Source organism: Ceratotherium simum, chromosome 12, assembly GCF_057802395.1.
Source record: "Ceratotherium simum simum isolate JZ-2026a chromosome 12, ASM5780239v1, whole genome shotgun sequence".
NCBI lineage: Eukaryota > Metazoa > Chordata > Mammalia > Perissodactyla > Rhinocerotidae > Ceratotherium > Ceratotherium simum.
The window spans coordinates 25,289,226-25,310,675 of NC_141911.1; the positions used below are offsets into that span (position 1 = coordinate 25,289,226).

General features: G+C 34.9%; 1 protein-coding gene across 4 annotated transcripts in view; it reads left to right on the forward strand.

Moving 5' to 3' along the window:
* The window catches only part of FSTL5 (follistatin like 5), a 732,413-nt gene that overhangs the window by 529,834 nt on the left and 181,129 nt on the right, over positions 1-21,450 (forward strand). For all 4 annotated transcript variants that reach the window (XM_087437469.1, XM_087437470.1, XM_087437471.1 and 1 more), the window contains exon 8: positions 16,484-16,604. In XM_087437469.1, coding sequence (XP_087293595.1) covers positions 16,484-16,604 — 121 coding nt within the window. The remainder of the gene's footprint in view (positions 1-16,483; positions 16,605-21,450) is intronic.

Here is a 21,450-nt window from a genome sequence, read left to right on the forward strand (position 1 = left end):
CACCTTAATTTTACCAACCCCATGAAAAATATACTGATTGTTGATGTTGGGATGAACTATTAGAAGTAATTCTACAATTTTAGTTCTTGTTACTTTAACAAGTTTACTCTCATTCAGAAATCTTCAACGCATGCAAAATTAGACATGCCAATATACAGGCTATTAATTCCTTATCCTTAAGAGAATTACATCTCAATTTTTATTTTAATTTACAAAGTGCTTTCCAAAACATCATTTCACTTTCTCCGTCCATCTACTTGTGAGATAAAGTGAGCAAATGTTTTAATTTCCATTTTTTGTATTTAGAAATTGAAGCTTAGAGAGAGGAAACAACTTTCTCCAGTTTCTTAAAACCAGTCAGTGACAAAGCTTGGTTTCAAATCCAAATCTTTCTTTTTTCAAAAACTTGAGGACCTAAATAAATAATTGGATTTGAAGTGTTGTAAAGTTAACAAAAGCAATAACAAGGTTTTTCTAAGAAGCACAGTCTTGATGGGAAAAGTATTATGCACGGGTGAGTATGTAACATCATTCAGCATAGCTGAAGGGTACAGAAAGAAGTAGAAAGAAAAATAAACATTTAAAGATGATAAATAGTCAGCATATGAATACTTTAAATATCTTTTCTTCTACATAAATATATATTGAAGTGGAGAGTTGAAAATTATTTAAGATTAGGAGCATAATAAGAAACAGCTAGCTTTATTCAGGTTCTCAACACCAAATTCTTTGTGATTAGTTAAAAGGAAATTATCCCTTCCCGTAGAACAACTGAAAAGAGACGGCTGCAATCTTTGCCTGAGATTCACAGTGGCTGCTAAAGAAGAGGCGACCAATAAATATTTCCTGAAAAAAATAAATTGTCTTAGAGAAGGTTTTCAATGCTCTTCATCTTTTTTATTCATATTAATTCTTATCTCAGAAACAGCAGACAGCATAAATATAAAAAACAATCATTGTTTTGGGGTATGATATATATTTTAGCTGTGGTATGTGCAATTAGCAGAATAATACTCCCAATTCTGTCTTGACTTGTAAAAGACAGTTGAGCCAACAACAGTGGTATCATTTAGCTGCACCCAGAAAAAAAATTTCATAAAATTTAGTAATAAATGTCTCATATAAAACATATTTCTTGACTAATCATCAAGTCACAAGGTTCTTTCTCCAAGTTTTCAGAGCGATGCAGAACATGAGACTGTTCCATTTCGGGCAGCTGTTCATTATTATTGCCTAATTGACAGTCATCAAACTTATTATGTTCCTTAATAACAACCTGTGGGTTAGTGCACACTTAGTGAAACAGTCCATCACATTTATTGAATTATCATCTTTTTATTGTAAAACATTTCAAAATGATTTTCAAAACATTGAACCCTTGCAACCTCTCTTAATGAGGAAATCAGATCACCACTATTATATGTTCAATTCTTATTTTTTAATCAATTATATCATTTGGTGTACTCAACATTTGTAGATTTTAAATTTAAGCTTTTAACTCTCCCCAAGTCACCCTAAGACTTCATAGTGTATAATATTCTGTATTTTTGTTGAAATATTATTTAGATTCACAATTTCTCATTGCTGGTATGAAGCAAAATGGTCTCTAGAAATTGAGAAATCCAATTGACTGCCTCATCTAAAAATCTCAGTGTGGCTTTTGATTTTCACTTGTCCTCATATGACAACTCCTGTGAAGTGATAAGTACATTTTTTCTTAAGAAAACAAAATAAAAAAAATCATCAAGTGAGAGATAAAACTTGAGCCAGAGGTAAAAAGTTATACCAGATAGATATTGCAACATGACACATTACTCCAAAATTTTGTGACATAAAATCACAACCATTCATTATTTCTTGCAAGGTTTTGAGTCAACGTGGTGGTTCTGCTGATCTGGATTGAATTCGACTAATCTTGGCTCAGTTTTCTCACTTTTATGCCATAAACCCAGCTGGGTCAGCTATGAACCAACTAGTCTTGGATGGCCTCTGCTGGGATGACTTAGCTTTGCTCCACGTGGTCTCTCAACTTCCAGCAGGTCTATTCCTATGTTGATGGCAAGGATCCAAGAGAGAGCAGGCCATGTCATGTAATAGGGCAAGCAGAAATTATTTTTCTGCTTACATCACATTTGCTAACATCGCTTTGGCCAGAACAAGTAACATAGCAAAATCCATAGTCAAAGAGAAGACTAGAAATTTACAGAGCAAATGGCATGGTTTAGAAAAGCAATTAATTGAGGCCATCAGTGAAATCAGTCTACTACAAAAGGTGATTCATTTGTTAACAATACTGTCAAAGAGACCTGCCTTCTAAGACAGGGAATGATTTTTCATTGAAGGGTGAAGACATTTCAAATTTCAGTTTTTGGGGAAGAATTTGGTCTGCACCTAGTAAATTTCATTGAAGGGCAAAAACTTAGTGAATGAAATGGGGGTCACTTGATTTTTATCATAAAATAATTAATAACATTTACTGTTGGGGGCAGCTTCCTGAGAGCATTTCCTATGGCAATTCCCTTCATTTAGAGGCAAACGAAACCTCCAAGAAGTCGTGGAAAAAACATGTTCTGAATGATTGACAGGTCTTTCCTTCCATAATAAAGTTATTCTTCAATTTTTTTCAACAAACCTTTATTTAGAGCCTGGAAATAAAATTATTTTCAATTCAGAGTCATTGCAATTAAATAGACAATTACAACATAGAGAAATAAGTGTGTCAATAGGCTAAATACATGGATTCTATGGAGTGCTATGTACAGGCTAACCATGATCAAAAATTAAACTTTGCAAGATGGGATGATTTATTTAAAAAGTTTGTATTGAAATAGAAAAATGATACAGACAAATGCATAAACCATAAATGTACAGCATGGTGAGTTTTCACAAATTGAAAATACCAATGTAACCAGCTTTGTGATATTTTTGAATTTATTCTCTATAGGTTCTCTCTTTTCTTTCCCTTTATTATTGGTGTGTGATTAGGATAGAAAGTTTGTGTAGTTCAAAACACGTGGCCTGCAGTAGACTAGACAGCTGACTTTTTGTTTTCCTAATCTGGCATTTTTCTTGAGAGATATTGAAAATTGATGTACTAGTTATCAATACGTTGCTTCTCCACTCCAAATCATCCTTAAATGACTGCTCTGCAATAATATATCTGGGTCTTGTAAATATTTCTCCTGTGGCAGATGGCATGTTTTGTTAGTAGAGAGTACTAGAGGGACACTAGAGTAGGAAAGGGATTTCTCTTCCTAGTCCTGGTGTGTTTTTCTAGGCAGGTTCCTGTCCTATGGGCAAATTCCTCAGCAATGCCTAAGCCCCAGCAGAGCATGCAGCTTCTGCAATGCCTTGGCTCCAAAAGTACCTGATATATAGAAGCTCATGATAGTTTCCATGGGATGATTTCTCCAGCAAGATCACAAGTGGCTTCTCAATGGAGAGTTTCCTACAGGGTATGTTCTATTAAAAATTTCCTCCTGTACCTCCTTGGGAGGCTGTGCAGCCTCAGTGAATTTCTCCACTCTCCCATGAGCCGTAGATGTGCCCACACCATCTACAAAGAGGTCTGGGTGTCAACACTGCAGGAGATGAGTCTCTTCCTCAGGTTCACTATCTCATCCCTAGCCCATCCCATGCCCTAGCGGTGGTCCCTATATCTGTTATTCCTATAATCTTTAGGGTACCCTTTACTCTTTATGAGACAATAACCCATTACTCGAATACCCTGTTATATTTAATAGTTTTTAATTAAAATTTCCATGTTCAAATTACTGTGTGGTTTCTGCTTCTTGGTTGGTTCCTGAGTGATGTGCTTGCTTTCTTCAGGGTCCCAGAAAAAAGTTCTTCTGATTTAAGACTGATTATTCACAGTAATAATGCTGAGTGGATTTTTGCAGAATATTATTTGCCTCTTTAATCCATAAAATTTAAAGAATCTATCAGTGAACATTAAACTCAACTTAGCTTGAATATTAAAATTAACCCAAGAAAATATTGGAAACATAATTATCAAAATTACATTGAAAGTAAGAAGCAAATGCTGTTGAAAAGAAAATGATCAGATATCAGTATTATTTGAGTGCAAATACCAAGCGATGGCTAGTTTTATCATTTGAATATACAATAACATCAGAATCTGACCATTTTCTTTTAAAATTGTATTTATTTGTTATTTATATATGCTCATACAACTAATTGATTGATTGATTACTTTTTATAATAAGGCTATAAATGACTGAATAGTCCAACTTCTCTTAGTCAGGCAAAGCGTACTTTATGCTGCAGAATTGACATCGTTATCTCATTCCTTTTATTTTTCTTAACCTCTTTGGTAGATCACTCACTCCTCTAAATTCAAAATAATTTTTTTCAGGTATGTTGATACCTTCACTCCGGTTATACCTGGTCTCAAAAACCTGGAGACTTTCCATTTCTTAAAGATGATTATGTACTTTTCTCCGACAACCTTTAACATTTCTCTTTATCTTTGGTCTTCATCAATAAGGATATATTTCTAGGTTGTTTTTTAATTCATTATTTTTGGAAAATTGTTGACCTTTCATCTGCAAATATTTTTCTGTCTACTCTCGCTGTTTTTTCCTTCTTGGATTTCAGTTACACATATTTTAGACTGATATCGGCCTACATCTTTGGGTTCTTTTTTGCTAATTTCCTCTTTGTGTTTCCATTTGAGTAATGTCTGTTGACCTATATTTAAGTTCACTGAGTCTTTCCTTGGATATGTCAGGTCTACTGATGAGCCTGTCAAAGGCAATCTTCATCTCTGTTACTGTGTGTGTTTAAATTATTTCTAGCATGTTCTTTGACACTTTCTTATTGTTTCCGTTTCTCTGCTGAAGTTACTCATCTATTCATGAATGTCTTCAAGTCTTTCCACTAGAGCCTGTGACATATTAATCATAGTTATTTTAAATCCCCTGTCTGATTTTTCCAATAATAGGTTTATATTTGAGATTAGTTCTATTGATTGTTTTGTCTCTCAACAGCAGATAATTTTTCCTTTCCAATTTGTGTGTCTCATAATTTTTAGTTGAAATCTACATATTCTGTGTAGGGTAGTGGAGACTAAGGTAAATAGTATTTATGCCTGGAAATAGGCATGCCTCTTTTTCTGCTAGGCCTTTATTGAGCAGTTGAGCTATGTTTCAGTTTTGTTGGTTGCCATGATTACCTTCAATGCACCATCAGCTTCAAATTCCTCTAGTGTCACCTTGTGGTTAGGGTGGGAGCTAGGTTGATTAACTAAGCAAACTCTTGATTACGCCTGTTCCATCTTCAGTTTTAGGTTTTCCCTGTGAGCCTGCACCTCAGAAAATTTCTCTCTCCATGCTCTTGTCCCTCCCCAGAGGTAGTCTTTCTGTTGTTTGCTTCTTGGTTGGTCTTTGTTGGCCTGGGTGGTAAGGAACAAGGAAGCATTCTCCATTTTTCTCATTCAGCGTCAGCCTTGGGCCATTCACGTCTTTGAGTATTTTGAGCCAAGTTTTCTCAGTGATCCTGCTGAGTGATAAGGGATCTTTAATTTTCTGGAACCAGGAGAATTTCTTGCCTCTGTCCTTTTCCCAAAGTCACTGAATTTTCACCCACTGAAAGTGACAGGATTTGCCGCCTTTCTTCAGCAGGTTAAGATTTTATTTTACTGGGGAGAAGGATCCAGATCAGAAATATATTTTTTTTTTCTCAGCAGCAGCTGTTACACAGCACCACAACTCCACTGTGAGGTATGCTTTCTCTGATCTCTCCTGCTCCCAATCTTTTTCATGAACAAATAGTAAGGTCCATGAAGAGTCTGCAAGTGTCTGCGCTCCCAGAGCTCTACACTCTTGCAACTGTGCATGTTCAGCTTTTAGCAATTCATTGAAAAATTTGTTGATTTTTTTGGGTACCAGCTTTTATGGCAGCATTGTCTTCTTCCTATGCTCTGGTATAGCTGAGTGATTGCCTTTCTGGAGACTTACTCCAGCATTCCTCAGAGTTTAGCCTAGTCAGTTGCCCTTTCAAGTCAGCACTCAGATGGGTTCAACGAAAGTATGATTTTGCAGATTGCCCAGCTTCTTATTGTTTGAATAGATATGACACTCTTTCCCTCTATCTATATCCTAAGATGGAGCCAGAACTCTGTAACACATATTATTAATTCACTGATTATATAAGAGTTATCGGGATTCCAGGTACCTTTGGCTATTTTATCAATATTTTTTGATGAAACCAAAATAAGGATTTATTCCCTTTCAAAACATGCCAAAATATAGTTTAAAATCTAAATGTTTTTTTGTTTCCCATTAAATTTTTAAGTACAATTTCAGTCTAGAGTAAGAAGAAAGAGACTTGGAACTTTCCACATATACTTAGGGGAAGCTGTGAACTTTCGAGATACATGGTTTGAGGTCTAATAGAATTTTTTTATTGCATTATTTTTTTATAGTTCAATATTATGCATACCTGAGGGTATATAAAAGATATGTTCAATTTAAAGTAAAATAATACAATGATAACTATAGACTCAACGACCACTTAAAATATATGACATTACTAACAAATCTGAAGCCCCTTATTGAGTCGTCTCCATTATATACTCCTTCTTCTCTAGACATAACTTCCACCATGAGTTATATGTTAATCAATTCTTTTTATTTCCACCATAAATGTATATATCCCTAAAACATACAATTTATTTTTGCCTGTTTTGAACATTATATAAATTGAGTCATACTGTGTTATATATATATTTGACATTGCGTTTGGGGATTCATCCACGTTGATGTCTCTATCTGTAAAGTATAGACTTTCAGAACATGGACTCTACAGCCAGATGGCCTAGTTTTGAATATTGTATCATCAACTTAATAGTTTCACAGATAAGTTACTTAATCTTTCTGACCTCTGTTTCTTTGTGTGTACTGTCAAAATATAAAGAATTAATATAGTCAGGGGTGGTTCAAGGTTATAGGGATCTTGAAGTTTTAAAAGCACCTACATTTTGAAGGTACTCCATTTAAGAAACAGAATGCAATTTATAAATAACAATTAGCTACAAGTTGGATACTTATTACAGCAAGAAAAGAAATCACAGAAAATTATAAAAATATTTGTAAATTTTATAGAAATATATGACCATACAAACACGTTGCAGGGCTGCTTTCAGATCCTTGGAAGGGACTTGGACAAATGAGGGGCTCTGAAACGCAAACTTTATCAGCTTCCTGGCTAATTTGACTCTTTGTATATGTAAAACACTTTGAATAGTAATTCTATTAAAATGATAAATATTTTTTATTTATTTTTATTACTCACTATTATATTAATGGAAACTTCTTGCAGAATTATTTTCTTAAGTAAAACAAAATATGATAAATCTAAATATTTATGTATGCCATCAAAAAATATTGTTACACGGTTTTCATAATTTTGGTTTTGATTTGACTACCAAAGAATGCAGTTACTTGACTTTTTGTTTGTTTATCAATTTGAAATAATTTCAGTCCATATTGGTTTACTTTTCTATTGTGTCTCTTAAAATTAATACATAAAATAGTGTACTTTAGGGAAAAAGGATTTTAAAAATAATGTATTTACCAAATTGAATTTGGATTATTTAATTTATATTTCACTGAGCTGTTTATTGATGATAGATTAAATGTCTAAGTAAATAGGCTAGTGAGAAGTTTCCATAGTTTTTAGAAAATCACATAAATCATTAGATCATAGTACTATAGTCAATTTCAATATGTAGATGTTTGCTTAATTACTTTTATTGCTATTTTATGAAAATATATTTTGTACACATAAAAGGCTAGGAAAATAACTTTTACAATATTACAACATAAAAGCATACTAGTATAATCAAAATTGGAAAGGAAATTACTTTAACTTCAGTGTATATCAAAGCAACGTACATTCCATAGAAAACCTCATTCAAAGTGTAGTAATACTGGTTCCATGTAATTTGGAATTATGAGGAGGAACATAATATGAAATAGAAAAGCAAACTTAAATTTCAAACTTACCATTTTCTAATGGACGGAATTTATCTTTCAGATTGGAACAAATGATTGTGATTTCAAGCCTGTAGGCCTGAAATTCCACTGTTACCTTCTAGTATAATCATACCTGATGTTTACTGCCTTGTATATTCTGATTGATCAGTGCTTGTCATCTATAGGTTGTTAAATGTTTTGATTATTACTCTTACACAATTGATTACAGTCAATCAACAGCAGTCAAAACAGTTTTCAAAATGTTCTACAGATTTTCTTTTTACCACAGTTCCTTTTTGTACTGCCTTGAAAAGAATATAAACAATCAACTCAACAAAATAAATGATTTTATGTTTTTTCTATTGACCTGCCAGACATCAGTGCCTTGAGGCAACTTTTTAATTGTGTAGAGGCTCATAAAGATTTAATCACTGAAGAAATATTTATGGAGTGTCTATTGGCAGGAAGATTATAAAGTTGTAATGGGGGGTTCAGAATAAGTGCAAGATTTTGTCCCTGAATTCAAGGAGTGTCTGTTCTAAGGCCATAAAATCGCATATTTGATTTAATCTATTTAAGATTAGAAAAATGCTGAGAAAATGAAAGATTAAAAGATTAGAAATGGTGAATCAACCTGAAACTATGAAACTTCTAGAAGAAAACATAGGCAGTATGCTCATTGATATTGGTCTTAGCAGCATATTTTCAAGTACCATGTCTGACCAGGAAAGGGAAACAATAGAAAAAATAAACAAACAGGACTACATCAAACAAAAATCTTCTGCACAGCAAAGGAAACCATCAACAGAATGAAAAGACAATCTAACAATTGGGAGAATATATTTGCAAACCATATGTCTGATAAGGGGTTAATCTCCAAAATATGTAAAGAACTCATACAACTCAACTACAAAAAAACTAGCAACCCAATTAAAAAATGGGCAACAGATCTGAACAGGCATTTCTCCAAAGAAGATATACAGATGACCAACAGGCACATGAAAAGATGTTCAACATCATTAACTATCAGGGAAATGCAAATCAAAACTACGTTGAAATATCACCTCACTTCCGTCAGAATGGCTGTAATTAACAAGTCAGGAAATAACAAGGGTTGGAGAGGATGTGGAGAAAAGGGAACTCACATACACTGCTGGTGGGAGTGCAAACTGGTGCAGCCACTATGGGAAAAACTATGGAGATTCCTCAAAAAATTAAGAATAGAACTACCATATGATCCAGCTCTTGCACTGCTGGGTATTTATCCAAAGAACATGAAAACACCAATTTGTAAAGATACATTCACCCTTATATCCATTGCAGCATTATTCACAATAGCCAAGACTTGGAAGCAACCTAAGTGCCCATCAAAGGACCAATGGATAAAGAAGATGTGGTATATATACGTAATGGAATACTACTCAGCCATAAAAAATGATGAAATCTGCCCATTTGTGACAACATGGATGGACCTTGAGGGTATTATGCTAAGCAAAATATGTCAGAGGGAGAAGGTCAAACACCATACAATCTCACTCATAAGTAGAAGATAAAAACAACAAACAATCACATAGAGACAGAGATTGGATTGGTGGTTACCAGAGGGGAAGGGGGTAGGGAGGAGGGTGAAAGGGGTGATTGGGCACATGTGTATGGGGATGGATTTTAATTAGTCTTTGGGTGATGAACATGATGTAACCTGCACAGAAATTGAAATATAATGATGTACACTTGAAATTTATATCATGTTATAAACCAATGTTACTGAAATAAAATAAATGAATAAATATTAAATAAAAGAAAAGAAAAGAAAAGAAATGCTAAATCGTGATGGAGATAAAGAGTAGGATTGATGTAACTGTATATCAACAAAAACTCAGGTAATTTTGAGGTTTGGCTAAAATAATGGAGAATCTAGAAAGAGACAGATGTGCTAAGAATTACATAATAATAATAGTAGTCCAATTCTGCAGTCTGGCTGTTTGGATGCTAATCTTAGACATGGCACTTTGATCGGTGTCTTAGTCTATTGGGCTCTTATAGCAAAATGCTACAAACTGGCTAGCAGAAACAACAGAAATTTATTTTTCACAGTTCTGAGGCTGAGAAGCCCGAGATCAACATGCCAGCACCTTGATGTTTTGGTGAGAGCCCTCTTCCTGGTTCATAGCCAGTGCCTTCTCCCTGTGTCCTCAAATAGTGGAAAGGGCAAGGGATCTCTGTGGGGTCTTTTTCAAAAAAGCATTAATTTCATTCATAAAGGCTCACCCCTCACGATTTAATCACCTCTCAAGGCCCCAGCTTGTAATACAATCCATCACATTGGGCACTAGTGTTTCAGCAGATGAATTGGGGAGGGGATGCAAACATTCAGACTATAGCCGTTGGTGACCTCAAACTTAACATCAGCATGTTTCAGTTTTCTTATATATAAAATGGGACTAATACAGTACATTTTAAAAAGGTTATTTAAAGGGTGAAATTTGATAAATTATTTAGATTAATTAGTACGGTGTCTGACATATTTAAGTGCTCAATAAATATTTATTGGGTTTTATTTTAAGTGTAGTGCAAAGATCCATGCTTTATTCAAAGTGGTGAGGAAATATTAAAGTCTTGCTTATTCAGAAAGCTGTCTGAAAAGGTGATTACATCGTTGAATATTGAAAGAAATTGAGGCTGGAAGATTTTGCTTCCGTTTAGAAGAAAGAGGAAAAAATATGAACAGACACACATAGATTAGGAGTGGTCACACATATGCTAATTTAGAGAATATTCTAAATGAAAGGGATTTCATGTTGCAGAATAACAGATAGCAATAAGACACTTTTAATAAACATTCTCAAGGTTATATCTTACACATCATTGAGCAAAAGAATCTTAATTATAGCAGTTAGGGAAAGGCCATACTTTCTAGGTAGATATACAGAATAATACATGGAAAAGTGTTTATTTCAGGTTTTATGGAGATTTACAAAAGGTTATTTGAAAATATACTTTAAAAGACCTATTCACAATTTGGCATATAGGAATATAAACATAATTCCAAATATCAGATATACTTTGGGTTTTTACAATTATTTCCAATTATTCTTGTCCAGTGAAGGGATTCATTCCTGTTCTGATTTGATCTCCATGATTTTTTCTGCTTGTGATGAGTCTTTCTTGTATGTGCATGTCTTGTGTACTTGTCTACCTTGTGCACACTGGGCTATTATATTTCAGGTTATCAATAATTATTTTTGGCTCATAATCTTTCTCAAAATATTTTTAACTCTAATCATTCTGAATTGAGTTCTAAGTTTCGCTTTCCCACATTATACCCTGCCACATGTCAACTCTCTGCCTTAGTGTTAACCTGAGGCACAGCTCTGGTCTTTCTCTTTGGGATTTCCATTCCCTAGCCTAAAAGATTTGCCCTCGGGCTGGCCCGTGGCTTAGCGGTTAAGTGCGCGTGTTCCGCTGCTGGCGGCCCGCGTTCGGATCCCGGTCGCGCACCGACGCACCGCTTCTCCGGCCATGCTAAGGCCGTGTCCCACATACAGCAACTAGAAGGATGTGCAACTATGACATACAACTATCTACTGGGGCTTTGGGGGAAAAAAAATAAATAAATAAAATTATAAAAAAAGAAAAAAGATTTGCCCTAATGACAGCCTGTGGCAACTCAGGTAGTTGTATCACACATTTGTGTCACACAGCAACTTCCTTGTTGCGGTTCAAGCTCCAAATCCTCTCCTATCATGCAGGTCATGAGGTTTTCCCTGTAACTTTATGCAAGTTCCCTCTGGGAGTGGTAGAAATGTGGTATGATTAATCCTACATAATACAATGTTGAGGAATTTTATTTTATTTGATAATTATTAAGAAAATATTGTTCTTCCGCTAAATAGTATGCTGGCCAGAGCATACAGTATGTTTTTCCTTCCCTCCCGCCCCTCCTCCTCTTCATCCTCCCCCTTGGACTTCCCTTTCTCCTCCTTCTTCCTCTCCTCCTCCTCTTGTTCTTCTTGTTCTTGTTCTCCTTCTCCTTCCGCTTATCTTCCTCCTCTTCCTCCTTTATCCTCCTCCTCTTCTTCTTTATTCTTATTCTTATTCTTCTCTCCCCCCACCCTCCTTTCTCTCTCTTCTTCTCCGTCTCTCTCTTTCTTTCTGACTGAGAGAACATTTTCACTATTTTCAGGCCGAGATTCAATAGCCTCTTAGTAATTTTCTTGATTGTAATCAATCTGTAGTGAGCATCAATTAGAGGGAAGCTATTTTTAACAGAAATGCACAAGGTATGAAGGCAGGTAAAGTCAGAAACAAACAAGGTATACCTTTGGAGCACTGCATGTGAGTATTGGTAAGTCATGGGGTACTATCAGGAGTGTAGAACATGACTGTTTTACAGATACAAGGATAAAAACTCACATATGGGGGGAAAATGCTTTCTTGACCAAGTGATGCTGATGCAATTAGTTACAGTTCAGAAGAAGAAGTGAAGAGGAATGCTCACTTCATAAAAAAAAATTTAAAAGGAAATATTAAAGAATTAGTGGTAACTGTCACAACCATAAGGAAATAAGAAGGAAATATTGGGAAATATTTATATTAAATCAGAATGAAAAAAGACTTTCTAATCATAAAGTTGTATTAGGAATGAAAACAACTCCAAATCAAAATATTCTACACAAAATTAAAAGATGAGCAATACATTACAAAATTTGGGAATCAACATGAAAAATAGTAAAGTCAAAATTTAAAAGTTGGAAGAGACAAACAATTCTTAGAGGGCAAATCCTATGGGAAAAAAACTTTTAATAATATTTATAATAAAAGATATTGAAAATGTGCTAAGTACATCTTAAGAACAGTGCTTGTAACAGCACCCTCACATTCACCCTTAGTCTCTGAGGCTGAGAAAGGGAAGAGACATAGTTGTTGAATTAAATTTTAAAGTCTTATTGTTTTTTGACCACAGGAGGTCTATCCAGCTTTCCTTCTTCCTTTACTGCACGCGCTTTCACTATATTTCTAGCCTCTCTTCTTCAGACCTACCAGTATATTTGACTTCCTTTGTTTGGGGCATTTTGTCTCGACTTTCTTCTCTGTTCTCCTTCTCTGTCTTTTTTCCAAGTTCAGTCTAATCTCCTTCTCCGTCTTTTTTCCTAGTTCAGTCTATGATTGACAAGAAAGGCAGCATGGTGTAGAGGTTTAAGGCACAGACTCTGAAGTAAGCCTACTTGGCTTCAAATCCTGCCTCTGCTAATTAGGAGCCGAGTGAAACTAGGGAGATTACTTAGCATCTTAGTATCCTCTGCTATAACGTGGGAGGATTTTAGTAGATTCTCTTCTCATAGGTTTGATATGTGGATCAAATATGTCAATATTTATGAATTACTTAGAGAAATACCTGGCATATAATAACTGCTATATAAATAAGGATTAAAATGCATTGATATTTTGTTTTTTATATTTTACATAGATAATCTGTGTCTTATTATCTTTCTTTTAATGCTTACAATCTTTTGTAATGCAGAAGTGTTTCTTCTTTATATAAACATATTGATCATTATCTCCTTCTTGATTTCTAAATTTTTTCATACTCAATAAAGGTTCCATTAGCCAAAGTAATATATAGTTTTACTTTATCATATTTAATTTTTATATTTTGAATATTCCATACATAACTTGTTTTTAATAACAACTTTATTGAAATATAATCCTCATACCATGAAATTAACTCCTTTAAAGTATGCAATTCAGTCGTTCCTAGTATATTCGCAAAATTGTGTAGCCATCATGGCTAACATTAGAATATTTTCATCATTCCAGAGAGGACTCCATCCCTATTAGCGGTTATTTCCCATCACCGTATCCCCTCAGCTCCTGATAAGCACTAATCTATTTTCTGTCTCTATGGATTTGGCCATTCTGAACATTTTATGTCAATAGACTCATACAAATTGTGCTTTTTTGTGTCTGACTTCTTTCATTTAGCATAAGGTTTTCAAGATTCATTTATGTTGTAGTATATATTAGTACTTTATTCCCTTTTATTGCCAAATAATATTCTATTATATATAGATACACCACTTTGTGTTCATCCATTCATCAACTGATAAGTATTTGAATTGTTTTTACTTTTTGGTTATTATGAGTAATGCTGCTATGAACATTCGTGCAGGTTGTATGTAGACATTAGTCTTTCATTCTTTCGAGTATTTCTTAGGAATGAAATTGTTAGACATATAATGACTCTTTGTTTGATTTTTTGAGGAACTGCCAAACTGTTATCCAAAGCTGGGCCACCATTTAATATTCCCATCAGCAATGGTTCCAATTTTCCCACATCCTTTCCAACAGTTGTTATTGTCTGTCTTTTTTGTTTTAGACATTCTAGTAGGTGTGAAGTGGTATCTCATAGTGGTTTTTATTTTCATTTTCCTAATGACTAATGATGCTGAACACCCTTTTATGTGCTTATCGCCCATTTGTAAATCTTCTTGAGAGATATCTATTCAAATCCTTTACTCATTGTTTTAATTGGATTATTTGTCTTTTTATTGTCATTTGTAATTGTTCTTTTTATATTCTGGATACCAGACCCTTAAGAGACAAACCATTTGCAAATATTTTCTCCCGTTCTGTGGGGTGTCATTTCACTTTCTTGATAATGTCCTTTGGGTAGCAAAAGTTTTTAATTTTGGTGAAATATAATTTATCTATTTTTCTTTAGTTAGCTGTGGGTGGTCACTGAAATATTTGCTCAGTTACTTTGGTGGTGAGCTAATGATTGGACAGAGACTTAATGAAATGCCTTAAATCAATAAGTCTTCCAGAATTTGCTGAGGGTGTCCTATTTCTGCTTTGTGTCATGCACTGAATGCTCCTACAGGCTGTTACACGGTCAACCTTAACTTTCACTCTCTGCCTGTGCAGGTCTTCAAGGCCAGAGATGAGATTAGGGATTCTTTCCCTAATCCTAAAATGTAAAGAAAATACATATTTTCTGGGTATGCACACAGTCCTGCACATTTGTGGCGCCTTCTAGATTCCCAGGAATATGCAGATCTTTTCAAATCCCCCTATGTATATCCCGCTCGCATTTTTCCTTTAAATTTTTTTTTGGTGTACCTATTGTTCTCATCAACTAGTATCCCTGTCATAGGAAGCTGTAATGTTAAACAATGGTTGTTGTTTCTGTTCAGTGAAGGCCTTAGGGATAGGAGTGTTTACGCAGACTGAGCTCTAAGGCTTGCTCAAATAAAAAAGAATCATGAAAATGGAAGTTTTCAGGGAACTGCTAGATCGGTCAAATAGTGACAGTTCTCTGGGGGTGGGGCCTTGGAGGACCTCTAAACTTGACTTTCCCCCTCCAGTGTCTGCTAGAATGACGATTTTCACAGCTAGCAGAGTTGCAAAGCTGTTGGTTCAAGGCTATCACGCAGCTGCGGAGTGAGGGATGCCACAAATCTCGCTGTTCCTACTGAGATTCAGCCGCTTTTTTGAGTAAATGCTCTGTGGATTGGTGTGAGCCTTTGTGTATTTCCAGAGTTTTGAAAAAGTTGATTTTGACGATTTTTGCCAGTGTATGCACTGCCTTTCTGGCAGAGAAGATTTTCTGGTCTTTACTCTGCCATTCTGGAGGTGCTTCTTGGATTTGATTTTGACAAATGGTGTGAGACTTTTTCTTTCTTTTTTCCAAAATGGTTATGCATTTGTCCCCGTTGATTTGAAATGGTATGGTTATTTTTTTCTAGTATATTGAGTGTTTCTGGGCTTTAAAAAATCCCATCCTGGGGCCAGCCCGGTGGCATAATGGTTACGTTCTTGCACTATGCTTCTGCGGCCCAGGGTTTGCAGGTTTGGATCCCGGGTGCAGACCTATGCACTGCTCATCAAGGCGTGCTGTGGCAGGCATCCCACATAAAATAGAAGAAGATGGGCACAGATGTTAGCTCAGGGTCAATCTCCTCACCAAAAAACAAACAAACAAACAAATGTAAATCCTATTCTATCTCTACGGCTATAAATTTTATCCCTGAGATCACATTGCTTTAATAATTTTTTTGGTGGGGGGTAAATATATAATTAAAGAATGTAAAAATTAGTGGACAATCACATGTGTGAAGTATGTAATTAAGAGCTCTTTGTTTTAGCTACAAATAAAGAGAAAAATCACTTCATAGCTTTATTAATTAAAAATGTAAACTGAATTAGAAAAATATGCAGAAATTGAGTTACTTTATATATAAACTCGTATATTTCAAATAAATACTAAAAAGCTCTATTTAGATGTTTTAAGCAAAACGTGTCTTGAGAAAATAGTAATTACAGGTCTTCCAACTTTATAGGACTAACAATGATCATTTTGATAATTTAAAAAAAATATTTTAATTTATTCATTTTGCTTTTGAATATACTTTTTTAAAAGGTGAATTGGTAAAATACGTTTTAAATACAGACAGCTCATTTTATTTTATTTTACTATTTTTCTATAGGACTTTGGAGATGATGGGTCTTTGTATATTACTAAGGTTACCACAACTCACATGGGCAAATACACCTGCTATGCACATGGCTATGAACAAGTCTATCAGACTCACATCTTCCAAGTGAACGGTAAGAAATGTGATGTTGCTATAATTGCTTTTTGTTTCATCAGGTATTCAAAGAATATCACAGTTGACTAGGAAGGCAAGGCTTCGATTTTTTGAGTTTTGGCAAGGCTTCAATTTTTTGAGTTTTGAGACTTACTACTCGTGTAAAATCTTTTCAATTAAAAAAATGTTCGAGTGAATAAATACTATAAATTTGTATCACTTTTCTCATCATGAAACATTACAGATTAACTCATTCTAATTGGAAAATTAAAGCATAGGAAATTTAAATTACTTTTTCAGCTTTAGAATATCAACAATTATACAACCATATAAATTTGAGAAACTGAAAAAATTAAGCATTTAAAAATTTTAATCAGATCATCTGTTTAGTTGATTTTATCAATGATATAAAGAACTGTTATTTATGTACAGAAAATTTTATACTCTGAAAGGTTAATTTAATGACTATGAACATTGGCCAAGTAGGCTGATATCATCTTTACAAACAGAGCTTTGTTTTATGTCTGATTTAATTCAAATTTTAGTTATTTAGTTGAATTGATGATATAGAATCACATGTATGATTCATTAATACACACTGACTCATTTCCATACTGATGTATATGTTAATTTACTCTATGATTTACAAAAAGGAGGCAGAAACTTACTTGGATTTCTGTGGCAACAGCAGCATCCTTGTGTGGTCTGCATCAATTAAGAGGAGAGTGGCAGATATGAGCTTGGAGAGGTAGCCTGGGGTCAGATCACGTGGAGCCCTGTGAACCTAGTTAAATATTTGAATTCCCAGTCTAAGCATAATGGGAAGCCATCAAAGTGTTTACTATATGAAGTGACATGTTCCTATTTGTTTTAAAATGACAGAAGCACTGAGATCTGTTAAAAAACTATTTTAACCCTTAAAATATAGTGTTAATGGTGAAGAAGTAAAGAAGTGGTCAGATGTGGCATGTATTTTGAAAGTAGATCTGATGATATTACTGAGGAATGGCATGTGAGTATGAGAGAGTGTTTAAAAAAAAATGAACCAAAGGAATTTGAAGCAAGTATTTAGATATATGGTCATGACATTAACTACATTGGAGAAGAAGCACATTTGGAGATTGAGTGAGATTAATACTTTTTTTGACAAGTTAATTTCAAGAAAATTATTCAAATGGAAGTCAATATAGTATGTAAGTCTGGAGATCAGAGGAGAGTGACAACTCAAAGTTGTATATTTAGATAATATCAATGTGCATAGACTATACTGAAAGCCATAAATCTGAGCTTGATGAGGTCACCTTATTAATGAGTTAAGATAGACATGAAATCAGAGGATTGAGCCTTGAAGCTGAGGTTAATAAGTGGAGAAAAGAAGACAGAATGAGCACCCTGTGATGGGAAATATGTGTTCTGGAAATCAATTAAGAAAATGTTAGAAAAAAGATTGAAAAAATCAGGGAGTTCATGGTTTGAATTATCCTTGGCACTCAACAGAAGCAGATCTAGGCCTTGGTTTCTAGTGCAGACTCAGCTGGTAACTAGACATGGGTCAAGGCTTGGAAACCAGCTTTCAAGGAAACTGGTAAAGAAAGCAGACAAGATGCAAAGGAGTTGATGCACGCTGTTTCCAGTGGTCTCGGATGCGTGGAGCTGGACTTTCAGGTATAGCAATTGTACCTGAGGATACACAATTTTGGGAGGATAGGACAAATCTTTGTGGGGGATGATCCCTATCTAGATGCCGCATCCATGGGGAAATTGTTGTTGTTGCAAGTCTGGTCCTTACCTCCCTCTTTGTTGTGATTGTTTACAGACTAATGTCCTATTTGACAACACTAATGCTTTGCATGTTTTTATTTTTGTTTTAGAGTTAGAGAGAAAGATCATTCAATTTTGTTTCTGGCTAACAATTAGTTCTGTCTTTTATCTCTTACTCTCACTCTCAATCCTGGTTCCTCCAGTCTATGTATGAGAGTTCTTGGTAGTTTGTAGAGCAGTGCATGGTTCATGTTCTCCCTGCATCAGAATCACATGAAATGTAGAACCCTGGAATTCACCAGCACTCTCTGGAAGTTTGATTTGAAATTTGCATTTTTACAAGCTTCCCAGGTCATTGTGATGCATGGTAAAGCAGGAGAACCATTCTAAATGGCTGCTCTTCGAGAGTTTCTGCTCCTCATTCATGTCTGATGCAGGTTTCTTACATAATTCACTCATCTGCCATGCTCCAGCTGGGAAGCCCAGGAAGAAGACTTTGAGGCAAACTGCAGGCTTTCATGTTGCAAGATGTGCCTTGAGCAGCTTTGGGGAAATGCAGCTTCCCTATTTCATCCCCTCCTGTGAATGAACTGTTAACTCTCTGATCTCAGGTTTTCCTGAAGATGGAATTTAGGAATAAAAGAATCATAAGGTCTCAGAAACAGAGCTCCCACTATCAGTCTTAACATTATGAATTAATTAAGAGGAATTCAATAGTAGCAGTGATTGCCTAGGCTGAGCTCTAATGCTTTCCCTTTTCAAGGAACAAAGATTCCTGAACCTGGGAGTAAAACCAGTATCTTTCTATTATCTCCTACTACACTTAATCTGTTTCAAAATCCTTGGTGTAAATGTTTTCCTGAAGGCATGTGATTTGGAAAGAAGAACAATGATATTATCATTGCTGAACATTGGCTAACAGTGAACAGAGAGAGGACTGTGTGGTAGCTGGAGAGTGATGTGGGGTTAAGGGCGGGAATTTTAATGAAATTGCAGATACGATAATCCTTTATATTGATGTGAATAATCCAGTAAAGATGAAAAGCAGATCATTTAAGAGAAAAGGGAAAATTGTAGTAGTCAAGTTTGTAAAAAGTTGATGTATTCTAGTACACAAAGGGAAGGATTAGTCTTTGGAAGATGAATAATTTATCTGTTGAAACAGGGAGCAAGACAGACTGGGAACAGATGCTCAGGGTGGGAGCATGAGGAAATAATCCTCTTTGTGTTTCTTAGATTTTTTCAGTGCAACCAAGAATACCAACTATTGAAAGTGAGGAGTTTGTGAGAGCTTTAGTGGTTTGAGGAGGGTGATGGAAATAGCAGTATGTAGTTGGTATGTTGGGCAGACTTTGGTGTTCTTCAGGTGATATATATTAGTATATTGTCCTTCAGTTGTGGTTGGCTGTGAACTCCCAATCATAGAAAGAAGAGATCTGGATTTAACAAGCATTTTATGTTGTCAGGTGCATAAGTGGGAGAGAAACGGGCATGAGGCAGTTATGCAAGTTTACAAGAGAATGATTGTAATGATGGACCATAGAACAAGTGGCAAGTTGAGGAAATCGGTAGGTAAGAAAGAAGTGAGACCATGAGAAATGTGAAACGAAGTGATAAATTGACTGGAATTACCAAGTTGGTCAAATACTATCATCATGGGGTAATAGAGAGAAAGAAATGCAATATTTCCACTCAAAGCATTTTCTTAAGGCATCTGGCAATTTCTAAGAAATACTTTTTGTTAGGTCAAGTCTATATAAAGGAATATGCGAACCATTAAGGTTTGATAGGTGTTTATGCAGCCCAGCTGTTCTTCTAAATCTACCTTGGCAGTCCTGGCCTTAGCTGAAAAGGAGAAATGAAGTAAAGAATAACACTATTCACCAGATTCAACTATAATTGACCAAAAACTTATTCTACCGCATTTTTATCAATGAGGAAGACATTAAGTACATTTTAAGGATCATCTTTGATATTTAAACCTATTTGAAGAAGCCAAAAAGCTGAGTAGAAAATGTATTATATGTGTATCAGTAAGAGATAAACTTCAGCTGCTGTAACAGAGACCCAAAATAACAGAGGCTTAAAAAAGGTACCAGCATGTTTGTCTTCACCCGGCATAAAAGAAGCCCAGGTTAGGTGCTACAGGATGGCAACTCCATAATGTCATCATTGTCCTATGCTTCTATTGTGGTTAGCACATGGTTTCCGTTCTCAATGTCATCCCATGTTTTCCAAATGGTGGTGGAAATTCCAATCATTGTATTCATATTTCAACAAGGAAAAAGGAAGAGAGAGGAAGGAAAACTAGCACCTGACACCTGAGAGCACTTTTAAAAGAACTTTAATGGAAGCACCAACAATAACTTCCATTGGCCTTCTCTAAATGCAGAGATTACAAAGTGTGTTTCTTTGACCATGGTGTTTTGCCATCCACAACAATTAAAGATTCAATTAATTAGAAGGAAGGGAGGAAGGAAGGAAAGAAAGAAGGAATATTGGGTAAGTAACCAGCCATCTTTGTCACAAAAGTGTCTGGTATGTCAAAACATTTCGCAAAACAGTAATAGAATAGTGACACTTTACAATAAAATATTTAGAACTGGTAGTTTTAGCTATAAAAGAGCAACCTACAAGTGATTTGCTAAACAAATGATTTCTCTCTTTTTTGGTGTTTTCCTTTCCTTTGTTTTTTATTGGTGTTTTGAATTTGGTATAATAACTTGAAACGTATGTTTTGTGTATAAATAAGTATAGTAAACTTGAGATCAGTTAGAATATTGTTTTAGGGCAATAACAAAAGAATAGTTGGGAATGAGCTGTGACACTGGAAAAATACAATGAAAATGCAAGAAAATGCAAATTAGATGGCCTAACAGCACATTTATGGATGCCATAAATCTCTAAAACTAGTTTAACTCATTTTCCATTCTCCATCCACTTTTCAGAAAAGGTTAAAAAGACCTTTAGAAAATCAGGTTTTCATAGGGAATTTAACATATTTATCTTACCAATTTGTCAATTAGTAATAAAAATAAAATATATCATTGATTACCATAAAAAGCTCTGAAAATACCCCAAGTTATTGAAATTTGTGAAAGAGT